Source organism: Gobio gobio (assembly GCF_949357685.1).
Source record: "Gobio gobio genome assembly, chromosome: 14".
NCBI classification, from domain to species: Eukaryota; Metazoa; Chordata; class Actinopteri; order Cypriniformes; family Gobionidae; genus Gobio; species Gobio gobio.
Window position 1 is genome coordinate 40506520 of NC_137107.1, and position 27671 is coordinate 40534190.

General features: G+C 37.2%; 2 protein-coding genes across 2 annotated transcripts in view; one reads left to right on the forward strand and one right to left on the reverse strand.

The window, feature by feature from the left end:
* The window catches only part of LOC307137479 (uncharacterized protein), an 890992-nt gene that overhangs the window by 168674 nt on the left and 694647 nt on the right, over nucleotides 1–27671 (forward strand). The window lies entirely within an intron of this gene.
* psmb7 (proteasome 20S subunit beta 7) lies at nucleotides 188–9426 on the reverse strand. Its single transcript, XM_079834654.1, has 8 exons — nucleotides 9195–9426; nucleotides 7626–7719; nucleotides 7397–7494; nucleotides 7142–7282; nucleotides 4107–4222; nucleotides 3814–3872; nucleotides 2939–3090; nucleotides 188–1126 (listed from the first exon to the last, which is right to left on the reverse strand). The coding sequence occupies exons 1-8, from the start codon at nucleotides 9254–9256 to the stop codon at nucleotides 1015–1017; spliced, it is 834 nt and encodes a 277-aa protein (XP_079690780.1). The 5' UTR covers nucleotides 9257–9426; the 3' UTR covers nucleotides 188–1014.

Here is a 27671-nt window from a genome sequence, read left to right on the forward strand (position 1 = left end):
TACCAACCTACAACACGAGAGGTTTCTTCTTTCTGCCTCTCGGGTGCGTGCGCAAGCAGTGATGACGTCGCCGAGAAATCCATGTATAATTTGACCCATATAATTTATTGTTTGTTATTGCCACAAATATACCAATTATGACTGGTTTTGTGGTCCAGGGTCACAACACAAAATGAAACGCATGTTGACCTCTAGCTACTTCTAGCCTTGCTTTAATAAATCACACAAATCAAACTTTTAGTCAGGCAATAAAATCACTTGTTTGCATTTCAATAAACGCCGACTTCACTCCTTTAGCTACTGTTATTTGAGTGTATCTTTACAACTCAAACACTATATTTACAATTTCTGGAGCATGCGGAATGTACACTACTTAAGGTTCAGGGTCAGTACATTCAGTTTTTGTTTTTAAATATATCAATACTTTTATTCAGCAGTCGCATTAAATGGATTAAAAGTGACAGTAAGACATGCGTTACAAAAAATGTCTTGTAACTTTTTGTTCATTGAATAATGATCAAAAAAATGGTTTCACAAAAATATTAAGCAGCACAACTGTGACAACACTGATGATAATCAGAATGATTTCTGAAGGATCATGTGACACTGAAGACTGGAGGAATGATGATGAAAATTCAGCTTTGATCACAGGAATCAATTATATTTTTAAATATATTCAAATAGAAAACAGCTATTTGATAGCGTTATAATATTTCACAATATTACTGTTTTTCTAATCAAATAAATGCAGCCTTGGTGAGCATAAGTAACTTCTTTCAAAAGACTAACCTTAGACTGCCATGCAAACATGCTAAATAAGGATTGGTCTAAAATAAATGATGCCTCAATAAATTGGCATGCTTTTTAAGAAAATACTGATACAGCAAGAGGCGCATAAAAAGAACACAAACTTCAACTCACAACTTCTTTTATTGGAAATAATGAAAAATTACTAAACCACCACATAATATTTGGGGTACACAAACAGATCAAAGTGTGGTGGATCGTGTCTTCTCAGGAGGTGTCCATGGTGTGCACACCTTCCTCCACCACCTCGAGCTTCAGAGGAGTCACGGTCTTCGTCAGAACCCCGGTAGTGCCATGCTTGTACCTGTAGCTTCCGGTTCTGTGAGGAGAACAAAAAAAACTGAGGATTAAAACAATTACAGATGATGCAGCTGCAGAGAAACTAATCCTAAACACACATCTAGAATCAGGACTGAAGCACTGCACATTTATCACATGATGAAACGGATCCAAACAAAGAAATTCACTAAAAAGTGTGTTAGCCGAAGATTAAGAGGAAAAAAAAACCAACTACTTCAAACTCACACTTGGTTAGTCAAACACATGCAGGTTACAATTACGTCTAGATGTGGGCGATTCGTTTTAACACACGGTTACTCACACATGGCGTCCATCAATCTTATCCTCCCTTAAAAGGGAACAGTGAAGCATGAGCCTTTCATTTAGTAAAATCTGTGATTAGTGTCACGCACACATGTGGCAGCCTTTATTAACAGACTGTTAAAGGGATAGTTGACCCAAAAATGTTGTTTTCGTTCATCTTCGGAAAACCAAATGAAGATAATTTTAATGAATTCTGAAAGATTTCGGATTTCGATTTTTCCCTCTATTGAAAGTCTATTCACTCGAAACGGACTAGACCTAACCATGTTTTTGGACAACCTGTAAAATGAATCACAATAAGCTGATCATATAAATGACAACAACATGCCTATTTTATAACTCAATTATAGAGGTTTTTATGCTGGCTGGACATTTATGTCAGTTTAAAGTTTTTTTTAAAAAGAAAAAGCAAACATTTAGATGGCCATGTGAATTAAAGGGTTAGTTCTGTGAACATTCTGTTACTAATTCCAAACCCATAAGACCTTCGTTCATCTTTAGAACACAAATGAAGATATTTTTGATGAAATCCGAGAGCTCTCTGACCCCTCCCCTCCATAGACAGCAATATAATTCACACTTTCAAGGTCCAGAAAGGTAGTAAATACATTAAAATAGTCCATGTGACTGCAGAATGCTTTTTTTGCGCAAAAAACAAACAAAAATAATGACCTTTGTATATATTTGTATTAAATCATGAAAATAAAAATTTCATAAGACTATTATTCTTAAAGTTGTTAATCTAATTCATAATAATTTAATTTAGTTCATTAGACATGTTTTATTGGAATTTTAATAAAAAACAAAAACAAATGGTTTCAAGTTTGTTATAATAAAGCATTTGTTCAACCAAAAAAAAAAAAAAAAACAGTTTTCATTAATTTAATGCCATTTTAACTGGTGATAATAATAACCATAATTTAATAATACAGTTTATTTATTAAATAATTAATACCGTGATGCTATGAAACTGATGGTTTCATATCGTGAAAATCTCATTCTATTACAACCCTACACGGGACAGTCCTCCACCTTGTACTTTTACTTCTACTTAAGTAAAATTTCATTGAAGTAATAGTACTTTTACTTGAGTAGAATATTTTGTTACTCTTTCCACCTCTGCAAAAGAAAAAAAAAAGAAAATTTGCGGTCAAAATTAACACTGCTCTGCAAAAAAAAGTATTCTCGTCGCTTCATAAAATTAAGGCTGAACCACTGCAGTCACATGGACTATTTTAATGTCTTTACTACCTTTCTGGACCTTGAAAGTGTGAATTAAATTGCTGTCTATGGAGGGGAGGGGTCAGAGAGCTCTCGGATTTCATCAAAAATATCTTCATTTGTGTTCTAAAGATGAACGAAGGTCTTATGGGTTTGGAATGACATGAGGGTGAGGAATTAATGACAGAATTTTCATTTTTGGGCGAACTAACCCTTTAATTCCACTGCCTCCATGCTAGAAATTTGCATGCCACCGTGCGACAAGTATAACTGGAACAGGTTTAGATGGGTGATGTTGGACGCTCACCTGACACCCTTCTTGTTGGCCATATCATGAGGTCTCAGGTAGTCCACCTTCCCCTTGGTGATCACACACAGGTCAATGTTGCTTCCTGAGCCCAGGTCATTGAAGATACCGGCCGCTATCGCATCCCGCACCAGAAGCTTGGCCTCTTCCTCCTGAACGACACAACCACCATCATCATCATTCTCTTTGTTACAACAGAATACAGGGTTCCCACGTTTTCACCAATTTACATGTGCTTCATGATTATTGCATTCACAAAAACAATACAAATAATACTTCAATTTCAATCCCAAAATGACTATGCCTTTCTAAGATTAATTTCCACAGATTTTCTATAATTCTCTGATATGGCCTGTTTGTCAATGACTTTAGGAACCCTGATTATACACACTATTGTCCAAAACATTTGAGGTTGGTAAGATTTTTGGGGTTGGATGCATTTGAAAGAAACCTGGCATGCTCACCAAATATATACTGCATATATTTGATCAAAAATATAGTAAAAACAGTAATATTGTGAAATATGTTTTCTATTTAATTATATATTAAAATGTAATTTATTCCCGTGATGCAAAGCTGAAATTCTGCTTTATTACTCCAGTCTTAATATTTACTGCTTTTAATATTTCATGAAAACCGTGATACATTTTTTTCAGAATTCTTTGATGAATAGAAAGTTCAAAAGAATAGCATCTATTTTGTAACATTGTAAATGTCTTAACTGTCACTTTTGATCAATTTAATGTGCCCTTGCTAGATAAAGTATTTAATTTATTAAAAATAAAAACTTACTAACAAGAAACTTTTGAATTTTATTGAACACCTCAAGACAATAGAGCCAAAAAGTCATGTAAATGCACACGAGAGAGGGTTACCTCCATGTTGGGCCTGTAGCGATCCTCAAAGACTGCCATTGCTGCCAGAGATCCAGAACCTGATGAGACAAAAACATGCTGATGTTACCAGTGAGAATCAAGACGAGCGTCTTCTTCAGTAGTAGATATTCACTGAATGGTGCATGTCAAGTTTTCATAGAAGTCACAACTTGCAAAGCTAGTCAGACATCTTTCATATCTTGGCACTGATCAAAAGCTTTTCAGAAACACAATATCTCCCCCTTTTGGTGGAAGAGGAAGATGATTCATACAAATATGTTAGTGTAACTCACCCATTGTGACATAGGGCAGTTTGTCTGTTGATCCATGTGGATAGATGCTGTATAAGTGTGGGCCGGTGCAGTCAACCCCTCCAAGAACTAACGCAGCACCAATATAACCCTGATACCTACATATAAAAACACATGATAGACTCCGCTACATGGAATAACACAAATAAAAAAATAGTTTTTGAATACATCTCATGCTCACCAAGGCTGCTTTATTTGATTAAGGGGGGAAAAAAAACCTGTAAAATAGTAATACTGAGAAATATTATGACAATTTAAAATAGCTGTTTTCTATTTGAATACGTTTAAAAATGTAATTTATTCCTGTAATCAAAGCTGAATTGTCAGCATCATTACTCCAGTCTTCAGTGTCACATGATCCTTCAGAAATCATTCTGATATGATGATTTGCTGCTCAAGAAACATTTATTATTATTATTAGGGATGCACCAATGTTTCTGCCGATTTTTGATCAATTTACAACCATCGGCATATCGGCAATAGCAAAAAGGCAGATATAACAAACCGATGGTTTATTAATGAACTGTATAATGTCTATTGCTTAATCCAAGATTATAATAGAATATACCTGCTGCATTACTGTCTGCATTTTCATAAGGATTAATTTCCGCGACGCGGACAGCGTAGCAGACGTGCAGTTTCATTTACCACTCTCTCACAAACACTGAAACTCTCAATGTTTTTCAGCCTCTGCCACTTCAATATGAGGACATGAATGCATCTCCAGTCACTTCATTAGTATTTTACCGTTTCATTCCACAAAATCTATCGCCATATCATAAACACACACACATAGGAACTTGAAGGTCATCTTCAAGCATCTTCTGTTGTATTTATATATTTAGGTTGGCCTGCTGAATGTTAAAAGGATCCAGTCTATGTTCATTAGAAACTATTTGATAATGCAGCAATAAACTAGCTAGTAGGCTAGAAGTTAATTTAAAGTTGTTGTTTTTTACTTTGCTGATTTAAAACATTATCAAAACACTATTTTAAATGACAAAATTTCCAATAAGAGGGCAAGTGACAAATATCGGTATCAGCCAATATCTGTTTGTTAAAATCGGTATCGGCTAGGGCTGGGTCAAAAATATTGATTTCTCAATTTTAAAGCTACACTGTGTGATATTTTCCCCCATCTAGCGGTGAAAAGGTATATGACCATCCAGTGAATATTAGTTTCTGTTCCTGTCAATTCCGATTTCGTTTTAACTCCTACGGTGGCCGATTTAGTCCAAGATTAACATGGCTTCCAGTTCGACCTCGTCCACATTCGACACGCTGCCATCGAGTATTAAAACGCGAAAGGCGAAGCTTGAATTTACGGGTATGCCCCTCTTTGGCTAATATACTTTCGAGATGGAGGGGCAACATGGCGACCGGCATTCGAACCCCTCACCCGTATGTATTTTCAATGGCATATTATAAACTTACGAGAATACTTTATTACTTGAAAGAAGTAAATATACATTAATGAGCACATATATTTTTGAAAGAACTAAGTGTTTTTAGCTAAGAATAAACTAAAAAAAGTTACACAGTGTAGCTTTAATCGATTCTCACTTTTACAAAACAATATCGATTCTTAAATCCCAAGAATCGATTAGTCTATTTTTTTTTTACGAAATTCAAAAACATAAATATCGTTTTGGGGCTGTGGCGTGAGATCGCTCTGCCGCAGCTCAGCTCAAGAGAACCAGCAGCACGGAGCAAACATGAATAGATCTTCTCTTCCGCCTTAATACCAGTAACAGCGCGAAATAAACAAGAATGAGCTTCTGAAAGTGTGTTAAAAGATACAGGACAACTTACCGAAATCCGTATCATGTCACATAGAATAGCTCAATCAGTGTTTCAGCCGCAGAAAGATGTAAGTAAAACGGCTTAAAAGTAAACAATGTCAAGTAACGTCAGTTAGCTCAGAAAAACCATATCCAGTGTCCATAAACTCGTTAGTCAGCTACAAAAATTAACTCTGGAGAGGAGCATTTTGCTAATTATATGCACCACATTACATAGGATTTTTATTTTCAATGTTCTTCAATATTTAATAAATCTGGCAAGTTATGACAGCCACCCTTTAAATGTTTATATTTAAAAAACAAAAACAAATATTGGAGTAGAATTATGATTACGTAATTGTAAAGTTAATATTATAACTTTATTATTATATATAAAAAAACATAATTTAGTGTCATTTAAGTGTTTGTATACAAATCAGTTAATTTTTACCTTCAATATTAGTTGGCTAATGTAGTATCAACTGACTCCCATAGTTTACAACATTAGTTCAGAAATTAGTTTCCCTTGAGAAAATTTTCCGATACATATCCAAAATAATCGATATTGAATTGAAAAGACTCGAAAAACAAATCGAAAGCTTGTGAATCGAAATCGAATTGAATTGTGAAATTTGTGTCAATACCCAGCCCTAGTATCGGCCCCAAAAAATCCTATCGGTGCCTCCCTAATTATTATCAATGTTGAAAACTGTTTTATTTTTATGTGGAAACCGTGATACTTTTCTCAAGAATCTTTGATGAACAAGGTTCAAAAGTGCAGCATTTTTACAATAGAAATATTTTGTAACATTATAAATGACTAATAATTGAACAATTTAGTGTATCCTTAATTAATAAAAGTATTAATTTCTTTAAAACGAAACTCCAAAATTATAATGTATCATGGTTTCCATAAAAAAATCAAACCAGCATATGAGATGTTTCTGACATTCTAATATGTCAGAATTTCCTATAGAAATGCATGAAGGACCATGTGACTGAAGACTGGTGTAATGATGCTGAGATTTCAGCTTTGCATCACAGGAATAAATTACATTGTAAAATATATGAAAATAAAAAACAGTTCTTTTAAATTGTAATATCTCTCAATATTACCGTTTTAAATAAATGCAGCTTTGGTGAGCATAAAAGACTTCTTTCAAAAACATTTAAAAAGTCTGAATCTTTTGGTGGTAGTGTACATGCACATCATATAGCTCTGCGATGATTCATTACCTGAAGAGCATCTGTTTGAGCATGCGGTTTGCGGTGGCGACGCGCGGGACACGGCTGGTGGACAGAGCATGGAGCTCCAGATTAGAGGAGATGATCTGCGTGGTCATCTCAGTGTCTGCTGCGGTACCGGCTCCACAACAACTACACGGCGAGAGAGAGAGAGAGAGAGAGGACTTCAGAACAATATCAATTGATGTCAGGGATTGTAAATCACAAAGATGCAAGTTTTCTGTAATGATGTGTGTTTGTACTCACTAGATATTGGGAGAGATGTAGTGAATTTTAGAGCAGTTCTTATCAGCGACGATCATTCCTTCAGTCGCACGCGTGTCCGCACCTAAAACAACACCATCCTGAGAGAGAGAAAGAGAGGGATGAGTTTTGTGAGGCAATCTTTCTTCTAGGTCAGTTTTGACAGATATTAGGATATGAAGTCAAAGCCTTTATTTTTTACAATTAAACTCATCTACGCTTTTTATCTTACCTTGTAAACGATGCCACAAATGGTGGTGCCGGTTTTACGAGCAGCAGGTGAGCTGAAACCCAGCTTAGTGATGTCTGCCTCCAGGAGGGCATTTCTATGACAACACAAACACTGTTTTTTCCCCAAAAATCATTTTCATTTTTCAGCCCTTTATAAGTAAACTCTGCTCCTTTATGCGCTTAGATAAGATGTTACATTAGCAACACATAATACATGTAGAAAACTACTGGTTTAACCAGTCAGCATATAGTTGTATCAGGGCCGTAACCACCATAGACATTGAGGGTGGACAAGTCCCCGTTGAATAATTAGAAATGGCCCCCCCAATATTTGATATTGTTGATGTACTCTGCTGTACTCCATTACACACCGCTCTGTTTGTTGCTAGGATTACAAAAGTAAAATGTTAAATTTTTTCGGTTGGTCTGCCTCAGCGGTCTAACAACGCTCGTCACTGTCAGAATGAGGGAGATGGCCAATCAAATCAAAGATACTGTTAGTGCGAATTCCAATGCGAAACTTTAGTTATAGCAGTGAAAAAGTGCGTCGTAAGAGTAGCTAAATTTTATATTCGACAACTGTTTTACAATAAAAACATTCAGTGACCAACAGTAATATCAAGTGATGCAAACTACTTTTCAATTTTGAATTAAAAATATATCATTATTTATGTAAATCATAACTGAATTTGACGTGACAAGAAACATTTTTACATATTAGGCAGACGAAAAGAGTGAATGTGTGCATTTCTAAAAAAAATATTTTCTTATTAACTCTACAACCACCAAAGTCGGCTCAGACCTTCAGACAGTTCTGACTTAGTGTGCTATATCTTTAATAACTTAGTTGTATTCTGGTTTTGATTCATACTGACAGCATGTCAATAATAGATTATCAAACCTGTCAGTTCTACTGACGACTAGTGGACACTTTATACACTCTTATATCACCACTCCTTTGTGGTTAATACACACGTATTCACATTTTAAAGAAATAACTAAATTAAATGAACTTAACGAGTTTTATATAACAGAACGTAAAAATAACATGAAAAAAACAACAACAATTGAAGGCTTCGTCATTACTGTTACTAAAAAAAACTTAGTCATGCTATTTAGCTTAACGTTTCTTAGTAATCAAATACAGACCACAAAATGATTAAGTGAATTAAAAAGCGATTTTTGTTTAAAATTAATACAATTCACGCTACATCAGAGTTTAAATGTTGTCCACAATTCATTCACGTTACGCAATAAGCGCGGAGTAGAAGCCCACCAATAACAACAAAATATCAACAATAAACAAAAACGCTAACCTTAATGAGCACATTTCTAAAAGATTTACATAACGTGTTATTTAGTTTAAATATATATTTCATTAAGTAAACCCGTTATTCAAATGAGTTTGAGTAAATTCTCCTGAGTCATTCACACAGGCCGTGACTCAACCGATCGCTAAAATGCCTTTAAAACCCACTCAAACTCTTTGTTGTTTCGCCGAATCAATAGAAATTTAAAACACCCCACTCCACGGGCTAAACTTCCGTTAATATAACCAGACAAATCTCACCTCTTGCAGTTTTCGAAACTGAAACCGCCGGGATGATACTGGCACACTGAGACGGTCGCCATGATTCTGCGGTCCTGCTTCCGGGAAGCACGAGCCAAGTTTCCCCTCTGTGTTACACGCTAGAGCTTCCGCGCTCGACGTCATTTCTATAGAATAAGCGCAGTCGGAACATATAGAGAAGGAACATATACCATGTAACACGTGTTTCTGCGTCATACACTCCCGCCATATCACCGCGATTCAGATTCTGGAAACATATGACATTAAAAATACATGTTTACACTCCCAACTCATTATTAAACGTATTTTTATTGTATATATGTTGGAAATAAGGGGAGTTTGGGGATAGTGTTACAGTGAATATTGTTCAGGGTAGGTTTAGTTATTCGTGCAAAGTACATTTCAGTCTTGAACATGCCCAACGAGGCCACAGTATTTTTAATTTATTTGACGGAAGAATTATATATATATATATATATATATATATATATATATATATATATATATATATATATATATATATATATATATATATATATATATATATATATATATATATTTCCAGATTTTTTTAATGTAAAACTAAAGAGCAACTAAAAAGAGAGAGATGATTTTGAAAAAGAGCAATGAGCTTTATGTTTTCACCTTTTTGGTCAAAATGTCCTCTCAAATAAATGTCAAACTGCAGGTTCTCATTTGGACAAGTCTGCTATACGCTTTTATTAATATTATTTTAATATATTATCGTATATATATATATATATAATGTAGACATTCTGAAACTTTATAAAGTATAACAAAATAACAATATAATATAATGAACAGGATGGAAATAACAAGCTTTTATTTCATATTCAAAGGAAGTGGAAGTAAAACTGATGACACGAGGGAATATATATATATATATATATTATGGATGTTGCTCTTTTGCATGTCCTCAAGTGCTGAACAAGCTTCTAAAATTAAAAACTTTATTAAGAAAAAGCATTTTTTTTTTTTTTTTTTTTACATTTGGATCAGTAATCCATTTTCCCCTCGTGTCATCAGTTTTACTTCCACTTCCTTTGAATATGAAATAAAAGCTTGTTATTTCCATCCTGTTCATTATATTATATTGTTATTTTGTTATACTTTATAAAGTTTCAGAATGTCTACATTATATATATATATATATATATATATATACATATATATATATATATATATATATATATATATATATATATACATATATATATATATATATATATATATATATATATACATATATATATATATATATATATATATATATATATATATACATATATATATATATATATATATATATATATATATATATATATATATATATATATATATATATATATATATATATATATATATATATATATATATATATATATATATATATATATATATATATATATATATATATATATATATATATATATATATATATATATATATATATATATATATATATATATATATATATATATATTATTATTGTTATTATTATTATTATTATTATTATTATTTTAAGATATATCAGTGCAAGTTGCTTTCAGTTAAAACAGCTCAAACATGCATTATAGTCCTTAAAGGGACTGTCATCATCTACTCACCCTCAAGTTGTTCCAAACCTGTTTCTATCTTTTGCTTAACACAAAAGAAGATATGTTGAAGAATACGGGTGACCAAACAGTTGATGGGCCCCATTGACTTCCATCGGTTGGAAAGAATATGTATTATGGAAGTCAATGGGGCCCATCAAATGTTTGGTTACAAACATTCTTCAAAATATCTTCTTTTGTGTTCAGCAAAACAAAGGTTTGGATGGAACAACTTGAGGGTGAGTAAATGATAGAATTTAACATTGGAAACCGGGCATAGTGTTCAGTTTTAAATATGGCCACTAGGAGGCAGTATGCACTCAGATTTTACTGTTACTACAGAAATGGGAATAGTTAAGTATAGACTCAAACTTCCCCATGCTCTATGGCCTGCTTTCACAGACAGGGTTTAGATTAAGCCAGGATTAATTCAATTAGGACATTTAAATTGCTTTTTTAAAACGTGCCTTAGAAGAAAAAAAATCACTGGTTTGCATCTGAGACAAAACAATGGCAATGACAGATTTTAAGATAGTGCAAATTGCTTTCAGTTAAAAGCTAGCTCAAACTAGCATTTTAGTCAGGGAATTGTCTGTGGAAGTCTTCACCCTGACCCCTGTTAGCTAGCATATAAGACTTTTCTTGAGCTAGCTGTGCACAGCTTTCTCGTCTTACTCTTTCCAGAACACAAAATGCAGTTACGACGGTGTACATTTTCGTCACTGTATGACTTGCTGCTCTATAATAATTCCGCCCGCCATTAGATGAGACTTCACCAAATCTTTAGAAGCAGCACGCGCAACAAATTTTTCCCCTTGAAAGAGAATTGAATGCAATAAAGATAAATAAGCACAAAAGACTCAATCAATCTAAACGCGCTCTTCTCATCCACTCGAAACGAAACAAAGACTATAGCTCAAATAGTCCAGCAAACTGCATAGCCCGTGTGTGCGCGTGTTTGGTGTGTGCGTCTGATAGAAAAGAAAGATGACAGCTTTCCTTTCATTAGTTTCTTTCGCCGCACATTCTCCTTTTTCAATTTCAGTTCCGACTGAAAAGATACTTTGAATCATAATCATGTTTTGAATTTTTAGTCCTCTCAAAGAATGTATGCGAATGCATGTGTTTGTGTGTCAGATCTGGTCAGTAAGGACATGCTTTTGCATGGTTGTCATGGAGACAGTATTCAGTGGGAGGATTCAGAGTTGGCGCTCTCGGCTCGCGCACACACAGGTGTAAGGTGCGCTATCTCGCGCTGAGTTTCCTCCCCAACAGACCTCTGTGCATTAATGAGTGAGCCATTCTACAATTTACGGTACATTTCATGTCCATAATAGCCTACGTCCGAAATGTGTTTTGCATAAGTACCTGTAGATTATATATCATATTTTATTCATAAAATTCTTTTTTTATCTATCAAGACATCATGAAATTAAAATGGACTGGTCCTATTTTTATTGTTATTGATTATGATTCGATGAAGGAAAATGCATTCATTATATTTGTGCAGCATTATTTTATGGAATATTGCAATATTTATTATAAATTATTTATCTGTGCACATCATTATTAGTCAGTCATACATAAAAATAAACAAAAACAATTCACGTGCCCTCGTAATCCTTAACCAAAGTCACTTGCAGTGACATCTCTACTGTTCTCTAATGGCATGTTTACTGGCATGAGGGCGGGGATACCTTTCACTCACATGAGATCCACCAATAGCAAACCACAACCATCCAACTTTAACCGGTCCTACTCGACCCGCTCCAAACCGGATTCGATCCGGTGTCTCTGGCATGGGTGGCAAGCTTGCTAACAAGGAAGCTAAGGACCGCAGCCACTAGCATCAGCCGCTAACGCACCTCTTAAGGTCAGGGGAGTGAGGTTTACACACACAGCTCTTACTGGCCTACATCCATTGCACTCACCCCTATAAACCTCATTCCCATCCGGGTCAACGGCCCGTCTTACTCAACCCGCTCCGAGCCGGATTCAAACCGGTGTTCCTGGCATGGGTGGCAAGCTCGCTAACAAGCACGCTAAGGACCGCAGCCGCTAGCATCAGCCGCTAACGCACCTTTTAAGGTCAGGGGAGTGAGGTTTACACACACAGCTCTTACTGGCCTACATCCATTACACTCACCCCTATAAACCTCACTCCCACCCGGGTCGACGGCCCCTCTTACTCAACCCGCTCCGAGCTGGACTCAAACCGGGGATCTCTGGTGTGGGAGGTGGGCTCTTTTTTTCTTTTCCGTTCTTCGCTTAGGGGTAAAATGAAGTTCGAAATACGTGAGCTCCGATATACTCAATAACAAAATAAAAACACAACAAAATTGAAAGAAAACAACAAGCATTTTTTAATAAACCATAAGAAAAGCATCTGATCATAGCAACTTGGACATGTTTGCACAAGTTCTGCAATTCAGCACTCTAGTAAAGTCATGTCCATAGACTGTAAAAAAATATGGACGTAGTGTCCGTGACGTCACCCACACGATTCTGATGAGCAGTTTTGAAGCATTAAGTAGGGACGAGATGGCCGTTGCCATCTTGGCAGCGCGTAATAATAGAGTGATAATAGAAAATGGGCAAAAAGGCGGGACGTGGGCGGAGCTGAAGGGACGTGATGACAAACAGACAGCAGATAAATGTCTAACCACCTGTCACTCAAAGTGGCCACGCCCTTAATTATGCAGAATTTGAATGCTTATAGATCATGTAAATGAATGAGTTATAAAAAAAATCACCTCCCTCACAGTTGTCATGAAGGGCAAAATTAGCCCTATAGACCAAAACCACAATTTACACCAGGCTGTAAACATGTTTTATTCTGCTGTAAAGTTGGGCATTTTAACATGGGGCTCCTTGAGATTCTACTCCCTTCTGGAGCCTGTCCCTAGTGGCCAGTCGATGAATTGCAGTTTCAGTCACTTCCGTATTGGCTTCAAGAGAAACTGCGGGAGGTTGCCGCTTGGTCATGTCACATTTATTAACACTTTATACAATAGATTGCTTAAAATCATGCAGCTTTACTGTATTAAACATGAAAAACAGTGTTAGTGTCTAGTTTCATTTTCAATTTCTACTGTAAAGCAGCTCTCCAGTGGGTTCACGTTTTCACTTGTGGACGTCTGAAATCGACGGACTGAACAGAAGAAATGAAGCGGAAAAGATTTCCACACCTACCTATTACGCAATCGCCATGGACCAATGGTAGTACAAAGGGGTTTACCAGCCATAGCGGTCTGGAAAGTCCTCTTTGGCAAGCTGTTTCGCACTCCAAGCGAAGTTCGCTTTGGCCTGATTTTGTTCGAAATGACATCACAGCAGTTCGTTCTTCGATTTCGCTTGAGCAATATTCAATATACTTATACTTCAGTATATCCGCTGTGTCATTGAAGTGGATCTGGACATGTTTGGGGTTGTTACAGAGAGGAGAATAATGGCCAAGCTGTTGACCGTCACAAACAATACCTCACACCCCCTCCACGACATGCTTGCTGGAATGAGAAGTACATTCAGCAACCGACTGATCCAGCCACGGTGCAACAGAGAATGCTACAGGAGGTCATTTATGCCTACTGCTGTGAGACTTTACAATTCATCCCTGTGCCGAGGTATCATTAACTTTTCATTTTAGGAATTAGGTCACTAAATCTATCGCATAGCTGTACTTAATGCAGTTAAGTGTCAGACATGAAATGTGCATTAGTGCTTTTATTGATTGACCGTTTTTTAAATTTATTTATTATATGTGTATAGTAGGTTTTTGTGTGTATTGTGAGTACTTTACTGTCTTCATGTATTGTTGCTAACGCACTTTAATTTCCCAACTGGGATCAATAAAGTACTACTACTACTACTATATCGACCGCAGCTGCTGTAGCGAACCTCTTGAGATCAGGGGAGTGAGGTTTACACGCACAGCTCTTACTGGCCTACTTGTGTTACACTCAAGCCACTAAACCTCACTCCCATCAGGGTCACGGTACCAAATGTAACCGGTCCTACTCGACCTGCTCAAAGCGGGATTCGAACCAGTATGGGAGGTTGGCGCGCTAACAAGGACGCTAAAGATTCGCTCAAGCGGCAAACTCCCGCGGTTTCTCTTGAAGCCAATATGGAAGTGACATATACTGCAATTCATCGACTGGCTCCAGAAGGGAACATAATATCATTGCGCCCCATGTTAAAATGCCCAACTTTATAGCAGAATAAAACATGTTTACAGCCTGGTACAAAGTGTGGTTTTGGTCTACGGCTAATTTTGTCCTTCATGCAGGCACGTGCAGAGGGGGGGGCTTTGGGTGCTCGAGCCCCTGCCCTTTTTCAAAATGAATCAAAAGTGCCCCTCTCAGACAAATATCAATGATAATATCGTGGTCAATAAAACTAAATAAATGTGATTATTATAACATGACAATGTATACAATAGTAACGAACGGCTCAAAAGTCGGACAATTTATGTTAAGGCGTTGCCATAATGCGTTGCTATGGGTCGCGTGTGTTTTGATTAACTGCTGATTTTCCGCTGTTCGGAAACGGCTCTCGAGCCAAATATGGTCCATTCAGAGAGTGTGTGGCCTTACGGGAAAAAATAAACCAATATTTTTTTTTTCATCCATAATCAGAGCTAATGTGTTGATTTAATTACAAATCTATATATGATATATTTTAAAGTATTACACAATTCACCAATGCCCGTTTGTCATGTATATACACCAACCAATCGTGATCTGGCAAAGCAAGTTCAAATTCCATTTGGCGATGTGAAGCGGTAATTTTCTGTTCTTATTCATAAATCAGTTGAAAATTACATGGAAAGACGAACTAACGTTTGTGGAACGATTTCCTGCGGTTTGTCTCATTTTATAAATTGCATCACTGACAAAATGGATTTTAACTGACAACAAACAAATCCCTGCACAAAACCACAGCAGCAAAAGTCGTGTTAATGGTAAGTAGTGTTAAATTCACTTGTATTTATGTATATTGATACACCGTTTACTATTTTTTGAAACTATCAAAGTTAACAAAACCCAAGTGCCAGCGGCACCTACAGGCCTATTATGTGAAGTGTAGACTGGCGACATGGTGATGTGAAAGGACTTTATTAGGCCCATATCACCAGTTTTTAATATTATGCAGCATTATGAAAGAAGTCTCTTATGTTCATCAAGCCTGCATTTATTTGATAAAAAACAGCAATATTGTGAAATATTATTAAAATAATGGTTTTCTATTTTAAAATAATTTAAAATATAATTTATTCCTGTGATCACAGCTGTATTTTCAGCATCATTACTCCACTCTTCAGTGTCACATGATCATTCAGAAATCATTCTAATATGAGGATTTAATGTCAATGATGGAAACTGTGATACTCTTTTCAAGATTGTTGGATTAATAAAAAGTTAAAAAGAACATAATGTAATAATATTTCACAATATTAGGCTATTGTTTTTTCTGTATTTTTGATTAAATAAATGCAGGCTTGATGAGCATAAGGATATATACATATATATTGCCCCTTTTTTACATTTGAGCCCCTGCCCCTGAAGAACTCTCTGCACGGCCCTGCCTTCATGACAACTGTGAGGGGGGTGAATTTTTTTTTTAATTAATTCGTTTACATTATATAAAGCATTAAAGTTCTGCATAATTAAGGGCGTGGCCACTTCGAGTGACAGGTGGATAGCCATTTATCTGCTATCTGTTAGTCATTGCGTCCCTTCAGCTCCGCCCACGTCCCGCCTTTTTGCCCATTTTCTGTTATCCGGGAGTGATGCGCGATGACGCGCTGCTAAGATGGCAATGGCCAGCTCGTCCCTACTTTACGCTTCAAAACTGCTCTTCAGAATCCTATAGGTGACGTCACGGACACTACGTCCATATTTTTTTACAGTCTATGGATTCGCTACAGATAAAGTGAGGTTTCCACGCACGGCTCTTACTGGCCTACGTCCGTTACTCAACCATCCAATCAGATGGCGGTTTCCCACTATAGGTTGTCACTAGAGAAGAAAAGACTATCACAACTTCTGTTTCATGCCAACTGTATGGGAAAGCATTAGCCTGGATGCCAGCCGAATTTAGCCCCGCCCACAAAATCTGAGGTCGGGAAGTTCGGTCTGGACTTGATCTGTTGTGGAGCAACAAACCAGAGCTGTTCGGACCAATGAAATTGTCAGGGCAGGCTGTATACAATGATGGACAGATGATCAACAGTAATGTAATTATCCATGTCACCAAAGAGCGCTTGGGTTGAATTTGTTCTAAACCTAAACGGAGAATTTGTCCGTATATGGATTCACCTTTACTATTTCTCTCAAAAATGATGATCGTGTTGGTTAGTAATCGCTTACAATCATCTTCTACTTCTACCAGCGTGCGTACAGTTGAGTTCTGTTGACAACTATGCGTCACTCCATTGCTCTGATTGGTTGTAGGTCTATCCAATTGAGTGCAGAGGCTTTTTCTTTCCTGGTTCGGTTGAAACATGCCCTATAATCACAGCCCAATGGAGCAGAAACAGACTCGTATTCTGACTAGAATCTGAGTATGACGACCTCAGGCTAGGAAAGCATATAATCTCACACAAATATATTTTGTGCACCCTATGTTTTCTTGAGTTGCCTGAAATGACAGTTTTTGCTATGTCCTTTTTCGAAGTGAGTGGGTCTTGAGTTTAAAATAATAAATAGAACAATTTTATTCAACATTGTCTACATTCCTTTTATTTCTAACTCTAAACGTTTTTGCAAATTTTTTTTTGCTGTTGTCCGCTGCTTTAAATGCTCAAGCTCTTAAAGTAGGTTTGATTCTGATGGCTGACAATGTTTTTATTGTTCATCACCTGAAAAGAAATATTCTGAAAGCAATTCCAAATATTTTACTTCTTTTTGCCATTATTATAGCTGTGTTGTGAACCCTGCTATTCTTTTAAATTGAAAAAGACTTTCAGAACTAAATCTTTATCATGATAGTTATCGTCCTTGGTGTGAACGGGCCTTAACTCGCCTTTTTCCTTCTCTTTCTCTGTTATAAATCAGAATTAATGAGCAGTTTGGGGCAGATCTAATGGATGTCTGAGTCAGATCACTAATTAAACAACACAGGAAATTGCTCTTCATAAGAAAAAAACAAAAAAACACTTGCATGTGTGTGTCTGTATGGGAGATTTATAGATGGGGGTGACGGGTAAACATGGATCTAACCTCACTCTGACCCGTTCTCCTGGCACAACATGAAAAACATACACATAAAACAAAAACATTGTCCGAAATTCTACATAAACACCTACAAATATGTATTTTATGATAAAAAAACAACAACATTATTTTAGTTTTGAAGAACTCAAGCCAAAAAGCTTCTATGGAGAAATGTCTTGAATAAATACTTAACTAATTATTTACATGTTTATAGTGATAGTGTGCGTTTACGAGATATTTAATTCATAAACTCTAAAAAAGAATAAAAACTAATTGTGAAGCGCCTGACAGAACCTTTTTAAGATTCTCTATAGAAACTTTTCGTCCAAGAGTGAAGGATTTAAACAAACACACAAACCAATAAATACAGATGTTAGCCTCTTCACACACACGACACAATAGGAAGACTCGTCTTCCTCGAGGATGTGATGAGCATCTCTCCCACAAGGAGCCACAGGATGTGTGGGACAAACACACACAGGAAGCAGTGTTAGGAATATTGTGCTCTCCTACTGGCCTCATCAGCAGATAAACCGTGTGTACTCCTACAGACTCATACTCAGCTCTATAATTGGAGGTGTTTCACACCAACAAAATACACAAAAAATATGCTTTCTCAATACAATTGCTATTGGTTTCAGTTTATATATTTCCTCCAGTTATTATATCTAGTTGTTAAAGGGTTAGTTCACCCAAAAATGAAAATTCTGTCATTAATTACTTACCCTCATGTCATTCGACACCCGTAAGACCTCCGTTGATCTTCGGAACACAAATGAAGATATTTTAGTTGAAATCTGATGGCTCTGAAAGGCCTCCATTGGCACAATGGCACTTTACACTCTCAAGACCCTTAAAAGGTACTAAAGACATCGTTACAAAGTCCATCTCACTACAGTGGCTCTACAATAACTTTATGAATCGGCGAGAATAGTTTTTGTGCGCAAAAAAAACCTAAATAACGACTTACATAGTGATGACGATTTAAAAACAAGGCATCATGAAGCTTCGAAGCGTTATGAATCAGTGAGCCGAATCATGATTCGGATCGCGTGTCAAACCGCCAAACTGCTGAAATTTGGCGATTCAAACCGCTGATTCGACTCACTGATTCATAACGCTTCAAAGCTTCATGATGCCTTGTTTTGAAATCGTCATCACTATGTAAGTCGTTATTTAGGGTTTTTTTGCGCACAAAAACTATTCTTGCCGATTCATAAAGTTATTGTAGAGCCACTGTAGTGAGATGGACTTTGTAACAACGTCTTTAGTACCTTTTAAGGGTCTTGAGAGTGTAAAGTGCCATTGTGCCAATGGAGACCTTTCAGAGCCATCAGATTTCAACTAAAATATCTTCATTTCTGTTCCGAAGATGAACGGAGGTCTTACGGGTGTCGAACGACATGAGGGTAAGTTATTAATGACAGAATTTTCAAAGGTATACAACTTTGTTGTTCAAAATTAACATTTTAATAATAAATATCATCAGTCCACTGATCATTAAATTCACTGTGGTAAGCCTATTATAAGTGTTTATATTTGAGACCTGTCGGGATTATTTTTTTTGTGGGAAATACACCCTTCGCCGCAAGTTTGATTGACAGGCAATCTGACCAATCACATCGCCGAATCTGCCGTTTTGTCCGACAAAGCAGTCAGAAGAGTTAGTAGATTAACGTCGGCAGATTTGAACTTGGAAAACGGTGTGTACTAACGTCTTTCCGTGGTTGAAACAACATTTTTTTTTGTATTCATTCATGTTTATTTCATGCTTATCAATGAACTGGAAGGAAGAGATAATCGGCTCATGAGCAGCTTTAACTGAGACGCTACAGCGATCACGACACATTAAGCCACAAAACGGTATTTTTCTTAAAAAAACTAAAACAATTTGTTTCATATAAAAAGTAACTTGCTCTGTCCTGTCTGTCAGCGTGTTGTCCGGGTCCTCTTTGCTCCACGATGTATTTTCTCTACGTGAGAACATGTGTGGTGTGAGAACGTCATGGCTTGTCGGACATAGCAACAGTAACTAAAGGGGGTGGGTCTTTGCGAGCGATCAATTGCGTCCATACATCACTCACCTATTTGTATTTCGTCATATTCGTAAATAGAGAAAAATTGCTCCGGCTGCTTTGAGTGGTGTGTAATAGGTTAGTTGTCGCAACGAGCGAGAAAGTTTAAATCTCAAACCTCCGGGGAATCAACCATTTATAAAAAACGCGGAGGAGAGTCTGCTGGCAAAAAGAGAACGTGACGGGGTTTGTAATAAAACAAGAATCAACATTGGCTTGGCTTTTCGAAGAGGCTAAATACCTAACATCCATTCCTGTCAAAATGGTGTTTTAGGATTAAAGGTACACTATGTAACTTTTGGCCCTCTAGTCTAGCAGTCAAAAAACAAAACAGAGATTCCGTTTTTTTTTACTCAACGGGCGAGTATGGTATTTTATTGAACCGATATATTTCCATAGCTCTCTAACAGAGTTCTATAGGGCCCTATCATACAGCCGCGCAAGTGTTTTTTGCTAGTTTCAGCCAGATGCATTTATCATTTTCACATCCTGCGCCAATGTTTAAATAGCAAATGGATGCGCAATTACAACTAACAATTATGTAAGGAATAATTGACGACGGGCCATTGAATTATTCGAAAAATAATGTACACCCAAGGTGGTAATGCGGTCGGATGTACATTCTTTTTCTAATAATTCAACAGCCCGGAGTCAATTATTCCGCTTATACTAGGTTACCAGACCTCAAAACATTGTTCAGATGATTAATTTCAAGACCTTTTTTGTTTTTGTCCTCTTGTGTGCAGGACTGTTTTCTTACGCATCTAACCCCAAGCCTCCGTTGCTAATTCCCAAACGTCATTTTAGAGCTAGTAACAGAGGCTTGAGCCACTGATAGAAGACTAATGCAGTTATAAATACAGTGAGTTATTAATGCATTGAGTTATTAGAGAGAGAGAGAGAATTACCTCAGTCTGTGCGTCTCTTTCAACAGTGTTCGGCATCAGCGTCTACTAATATGAAACTGTAAGAACAGTGCCTTTTTTACCTCGCTAATGAGAAATGTCATGTAGCTTTCAAGTTGCTAAACTATTTTACTGATAAAACCGCTGACAACACGTTTCTGTGTCCATAGTGTATGTGTGTGTGTGGGAGAAAGAAAGTATGTGCATTTCGTACATAATTAAACGTAATTCTATGGAAAAAAACATGGAAATAATTTGTCGTTTTTATCCTGTTGTTTACTATATTTCTTTGCTTGGTCAGTGTCACTGTGGGTTTTGGTTATTTTGCTGTGTGGAAAATAGCTTAGTGTGTGAGGAATTGTCAATGACCAGCGCTAAATTCCAACCCTAAAACTAACCTGAACATAACCTGAACAAACTTTGAGTGTTTTATATTGGTTTACTACAGGTGTCATGGGATCCTGGAGGTGTTTCTAAAATGTGTGTGTGTGCCTGTTTGAAAAAGACAAAGACCGGAAGAAACTGAAGAGAAGAGCTCAAATGATCCGGTATCAAACAGTTTGATCAGACGCACACGGTTGTCATGGTAACCTATGCCAGGCAGGTGGCACGAAGCGGACAAGGTCATTAAGTTTTTGATGTAACTTAGGACAACCGCAGGTGGGCACTCTCAGATCAGATAGCTAAATACAACCAAGGTTAACAGTGACACACACACACACACACACACACACACACACACACACACACACATCTGCCATATAGATCCCAGTGTATTTGACACTGTCTGTCTTTGTGTAACTTTGAGCAAAATCTGACAGGCACCTGCACCTGACAGGTTTCCTGACAATTTATGAAATGTGTGGTCATTTATGATGATTATGCTGAAATTCTATAACTTCATACCATATTGGTTATCAGCCGATTTTAATTTATGATGATTATGCTGAAATTCTATAACTTGATACCATATTGGTTATCAGCCGATTTTAAAGATTTAGATTTAGATTATGATCTAATTTCTTCTATTTTTGTATTTAGATTCATGAAGGATCACTCTAAATTATTCTGTAAAAACTCGAATAATTTAATATAACTGTTAAATGTAATTTTTATCAAATGATTATAAAGATGTACATACATTTGTATTGTAATATTGTGGTGCCTATTGACTTATAGCATTTCAATTAATTGATTTTAGCTTGCAGTGTTTATTTTTAATTTATTTATTTTGGCGCGCCACAATATCATTGGGGTTGGGTTCACTGTAAATCTGAATAAGTTGGCAAAACTTATTCAAAGAAATTCAAAGTTTAGGTAAGCAGAACCGGCAGGATTTTATTTTGTACTTATACATATGAATTTCTCTTAACTTGAAATATTTGAGTAAGCGAATTCATACATTTAACTTAAAATTATTGTGTAGTCTCAACTTAAATATTTTTAGTAGTGGAAACTTGGCTAGCTTAAACTAGCTAATTCAGTAAATACTAACTTGATAATTGATAATTGGTAATGCTTTGATAGTATTAGCATAGTAAATAGCATTTGTTGAATGAGAAAATCAATATAGAACATTTATCATATCTGTTCTCCAACTAAGCTCATTCTCTCGTCACCATGATGGTAACCCCAGAAAAAAACCCCACATAACAGAAACTCTTCTAAATTAGCATAGCAAAACATTAAACACTACTAAATCTCCCACTTAACATTAAGCTTGCACAAGAAACATTATATAACACTTAATTTTAGCATTTATTCTCCCTTTCGAGGGCCATGGCAAGGCATGCTGGGAAATGGAATTCCCAGGATGGTTTTGTATTGTTAACGAAAACTAAACCCACAAAAAAACTTGAAATTACTTGAAATTAGTAATATTAAAATAAATGTTAACTGGATAAAATAAAATATTAAACAAATATTATATTAATTAATTTCAGATAGTTACCAAAGAAACATTTCTCATTTTAATTTTAACTAAAATTAAAACAAAAACTTTCAAAAAAATCAAAACCAATTCAAACTATCATATAATAGTATCTCAATGGATTTAAGATTTAACAGTTTTAAAAAATTTTGGGTTTATTTTTGTACTGAAAAATAATAATATAAAAATCTTATATTATTTATAATATAATATGTTGACCAACAGACCTCAAACTAGTTAGATTTTTGGCCCTCTGTAGTAAAACTTTAGTTTGTTTGTTGTAAAACTAATATTAATATCTGAAAATAATGAATGACTTATCCTAACTTTAAAGTTGCTGTATGTAAGAATGTAAGAAGCTAGTGGTTGAAATTGGTACTGCAGTCCAAATTCAAAATACTGTTTGCCCCACCTCCTCCTCCTCAGACTCGAAGCTCACACGGGTTGCCAGTTTCAGGACAATGAGCGCACTTGACAACTGGCCATTTATCTGCTGTCTGCGCACTGGTGCAAGTGCTATATGGGCTATCCAGGCTACTAACAATATAGCAATGCAAGAAAGGATGACAGACAGAATCACAAACGATCCAAGTCTGTTAAAAGTATGGTAGAGGTGAAGTGATTATCTGGGAATAGCTTGGGTCTATTCATATTAGACTCAACAGAACTGTATTCCTTGTCTGGCTATCACCAGACCAAGCTCGTTATAAGATTGAACATTGGTCTGGGGAGTCTGCTTTGTATTTTCTACTGCACAAGAGGCGTGATAAACGAGCATAAATTAAATGACTCTACGCAATTGGATAGTCCTTCAACAAATCAGACCACAAGAGGCGTGATTAACGGGCAACGACCAAGCAGCAACCTCCCGCAGTTTCTCTTGTAGCCAATACGGAAGTGACATAAACAGCAATTCATCGACTGGCCACTAGGGACAGGCTCCAGAAGGGAGCAGAATCTCATTGAGCCCCATGTTAAAGTGCCCAACTTTAGCCTACAGCAGAAAAAAACATGTTTACAGCCTGGTACAAATTGTGGTTTTGGTCTATACGGCTAATTTCGCCCTTCATGACAACTGTGAGGGGGGTGATTTTTTCATAACTCATTCGTTTACATTATATAAAGCCTTAAAATTCTGCATAATTAAGGTCGTGGCCACTTTGAGTGACAGGTGGATAGCCGTTTGTCTGCTGTCTGTTAGTCATCGAGTCAATTTAGCTCTGCCCACGTCCCGCCTCTTTGCCAATTTACTATTATCCGGGAGTGACGTGCGATGACGGCTCGTCCCTACTTTACTCTTCAAAACTGCTCATCAGAATCCTACGGGTGACGTCACGGACACTACCTCCATATTTTTTTACAGTAAAAAATGGCAACGACCCATCGCTTCTCTATCCTTCATCATGTTAAACCCGCCAATAACGCGCCAGGTGGATAAGCCAGTCTGTGATTGGTTCCTGCAAAAGTGTAACAGAAGCAGTTGAAATGAATGTGCAGGTTTCCAGACTGAGTTGCAGGCCGAAATCAAATCGCCGGCAGATCAGGCTGGGTTTACCCAGTCTACTGTATTCCATGAAAAGATGCACATTTGTTCTTTTCTTATTGTTGTCATTATTTTATTCTGAGTAGGCCTATACACAAAACCTCCATGCACAAAGTGCAAGAGATGTTTTTTTTTTAATTGCTAGTGCTATTTCGCAACGTCGAGTTCTTTCGGTTTTAGACAAAGGTTGCATTTGCATTTGACTGTTACGTTCTTCTTGTCTTTATAACCAAGTTAATAGCTAAACTTGGAGACCTGGGCATCAACACTTCAATGTGTAACTGGATATTGGACTTCCTAACTGACAGACCCCAGAATGTTCGATCAGGACTCACCTGCTCCACATCCATCACTCTTAACACTGGTGTACCTCAGGGCTGTGTGCTAAGCCCGTTTCTCTACTCCCTCTTCACCGCCGACTGCAAGCCTGTTTATGGATCTAATTCTATCATCAAGTTTGCGGACGACACTACAGTGATTGGTCTCATCGGCAACAACAATGAGACTGCCTATGGGGAGGAGATCCAGCACCTGGCCACATGGTGCACCGAAAATAACCTGCTCCTCAACACCACCAAAACTGTTGAACGTGTCTCCAGTTTCAAGTTCCTGGGGATCCACATCTCGGTGGACATGTCGTGGACAACTAACACCTCCAGCCTGGTCAAGAAGGCTCACCAGCGCCTCTTCTTCCTGAGGACACTGAGGAAGAATCAGCTCTCCTCGGCCATCCTGGTGAACGTCTATCGCAGCGCAATAGAAAGCATCCTGACCAACTGTGTGGTAGTATGGTATGGGAGCTGCTCTGTTGCGGAGCGCAAGGCACTGCAGCGGGTGGTGAAAACTGCCCAGTGCATCACAGGGACTCCACTACCTGCCATCGAGCACATCCAGAGGCAACGCTGTCTGCATCGAGCTCGCAGCATCCTCAAGGACTCCTCTCCCCAAGCCCACAGACTTTTTTTCTCTCCTGCCCTCCGGCAGGCGTTTCAGGATCCACCGGACCAGGACCAGCTGACTAAAGAACAATTTTTTCCCTAGAGCTGTCTCTTTACTGAACTCAAACCGCCGTTGATCCACTTCCCTCATGTACTGCTAACTCTCCTACCTCACATCTGCCTTCACTTTGTTATTTGCACTACCGACTGTTTATTACAGTAACAACTGTTTACTTATGTATCTTGCACTACCATACCTTAACTGTATTATGCTCATTTGCACTGCCGACTGTTATTTACAGTACCTACTGTTTACATTTGCATTTTGCACCGTAGTTCTAACTGTAATATGCAACCACTTTCCACTGCACTTTTACACTTTTTTTCGGATAGCTTCTGTCCATAATTTATTGCACTACCTTAATCCACTGCCATATTCCTCATCTTAGCCTAACATATCATTGTATACCTCTATCTGTAATATTCTGTTTATTGTAATAGCCATCTGTATATTATATTATATTCATAGTACATATCCACCTGTAAATTCTGTTTATAGTAAAAGCCATCTGTATATTTATTCACTGTACATATTCACCTGTAAATTCTGTTTATAGTAATAACCATCTCTCTATTTATAGATATATTTATATATATTTAGTACATATCCATGTCCTGCACCTATGCAAACGTTGTATATCCTGCACTTGCTGCTATTGCACTTCTGGTTAGACCTAAACTGCATTTCGTTGCCTTGTACTTGTACTTGTGTAATGACAATAAAGTTGAATCTAATCTAATCTAATCTGACAAACTCTAAGTAATTCCATCTCGCGAATGTACAGTCTTCTTCTGCCATCTTCATCCATTAAGCCTTGTTTATACCTTCGCTTGGCTCCGCAACGCGAGCCTCCACTGACTGCACGCGCGCCTCGTCCGTCTGGGGTGGTGTTTACTCGACATGCTCGCCGAAACGACAGAGCCTTTTACGCCTTCTTTATTTACAAACTTGGACACCACAATATTGAAAATGCTGTTTCATGCATACTGAGCTTTTTACACTGTTAAAGACTTGGATTCCCATTCTTAACATGGACAAAGTAAAAAAAAAAAAAGTTGGACGTTTGATGGAGTATTTCTGTGCCAAAAATACTCCTTCTGGTTTCTCATAAGTTTCGGAACGTTTTTTTCGAGTATGGGTCTATCTGACGCCAGATAGGGCGGAATGTCCTTGTACGGGCCGTACGGGCACTTTTCCCCGAAGGGCGCGCGCATGACTAGAGCATGAGAGCAATTGTTTTAGGGAAGCGTCTGCGCGCTGTAGTCACAGGACTTCACGAAATCAACAATGTCACCAAAGATGTGTGTTTTTGGTTGTCCGGGCAAGACAACCCTGCACAGCTTCCCATAGAACCTATAGTGTTAATGGGACAGTGGATGGAGTTTGTTTTTCCGGAGCAGCAACAGAGTTGTGCAAGTGTTTTTGTTCCCTGAATTTCGGCGACGATGGTTTATAAACAAGGTACAGTTCAACTCCGGATTTGTAGCTCGTCTAATGCTGAAAGAAGGAGCGGTCCCAGCGATTAAGGTTCACGGTTGTGCGTTGGAAGCAGGCGGCGAGTAAAACTGCTTCAAATGTCTTTGTGTTGTTAGCTATCGACTCGTTCATTCAAATGCGCTACTATTCCATTGTTTTTCTATGTAAACACACACTAGTCTTGACGTGCAAAACCGTTCCGTTTGCTACTGCTAACATTAAACCGCATACAGTCCATGAACCAATGTCCTCATAAACCATGAGTAAACACACAAAAATGTTGTAAAATTCGCGCATGACAAGCCACTAAGCAAGTATATACGTTACAGTTACAGTACATAGAGACGTCCTGCTGTAGTCGTCGTTGCTGCTTCTCCTGTTCAATTTCAGCCTCTAGATCTGATTCTGGATCATATATGTATTGCTAAATCTGATTGATCTCCATGGTTTATTTAGGATAACCTTTTTTTCTCCATGTTTAAGGATGTCAGAGCTTTCAGACGTTCTCAACGCAATAGCTGCGCACGCTCATCATTCTTTAGCTCCGCCCACACGATACACCTCCAGCTGCTCGTTTTTTTTTTCCGGAAAGACTCGGTACAGCGTATCTTTCCTTTATAAATATAATAAAACTAAAGACTTTTTGGAGATATGAAGGATGCAATACTACTCTATAGGTACTCAAGATTGACATGAGATTGACTGAAAATTAGTGT

What these genes read in the sequence shown, in the direction of transcription:
- psmb7 (XM_079834654.1), bottom strand. Translation starts at nt 9,256, where the DNA reads ATGGCGACCGTCTCAGTGTGCCAGTATCATCCCGGCGGTTTCAGTTTC. An exon ending in TTTGTGGCATCGTTTACAAG is followed by an intron (nt 7,495 to 7,625) that starts GTAAGATAAAAA and finishes TCTCTCTCTCAG; the next exon opens with GATGGTGTTGTTTTAGGTGC. An exon ending in GCCAACAAGAAGGGTGTCAG is followed by an intron (nt 1,127 to 2,938) that starts GTGAGCGTCCAA and finishes TTCTCCTCACAG; the next exon opens with AACCGGAAGCTACAGGTACA.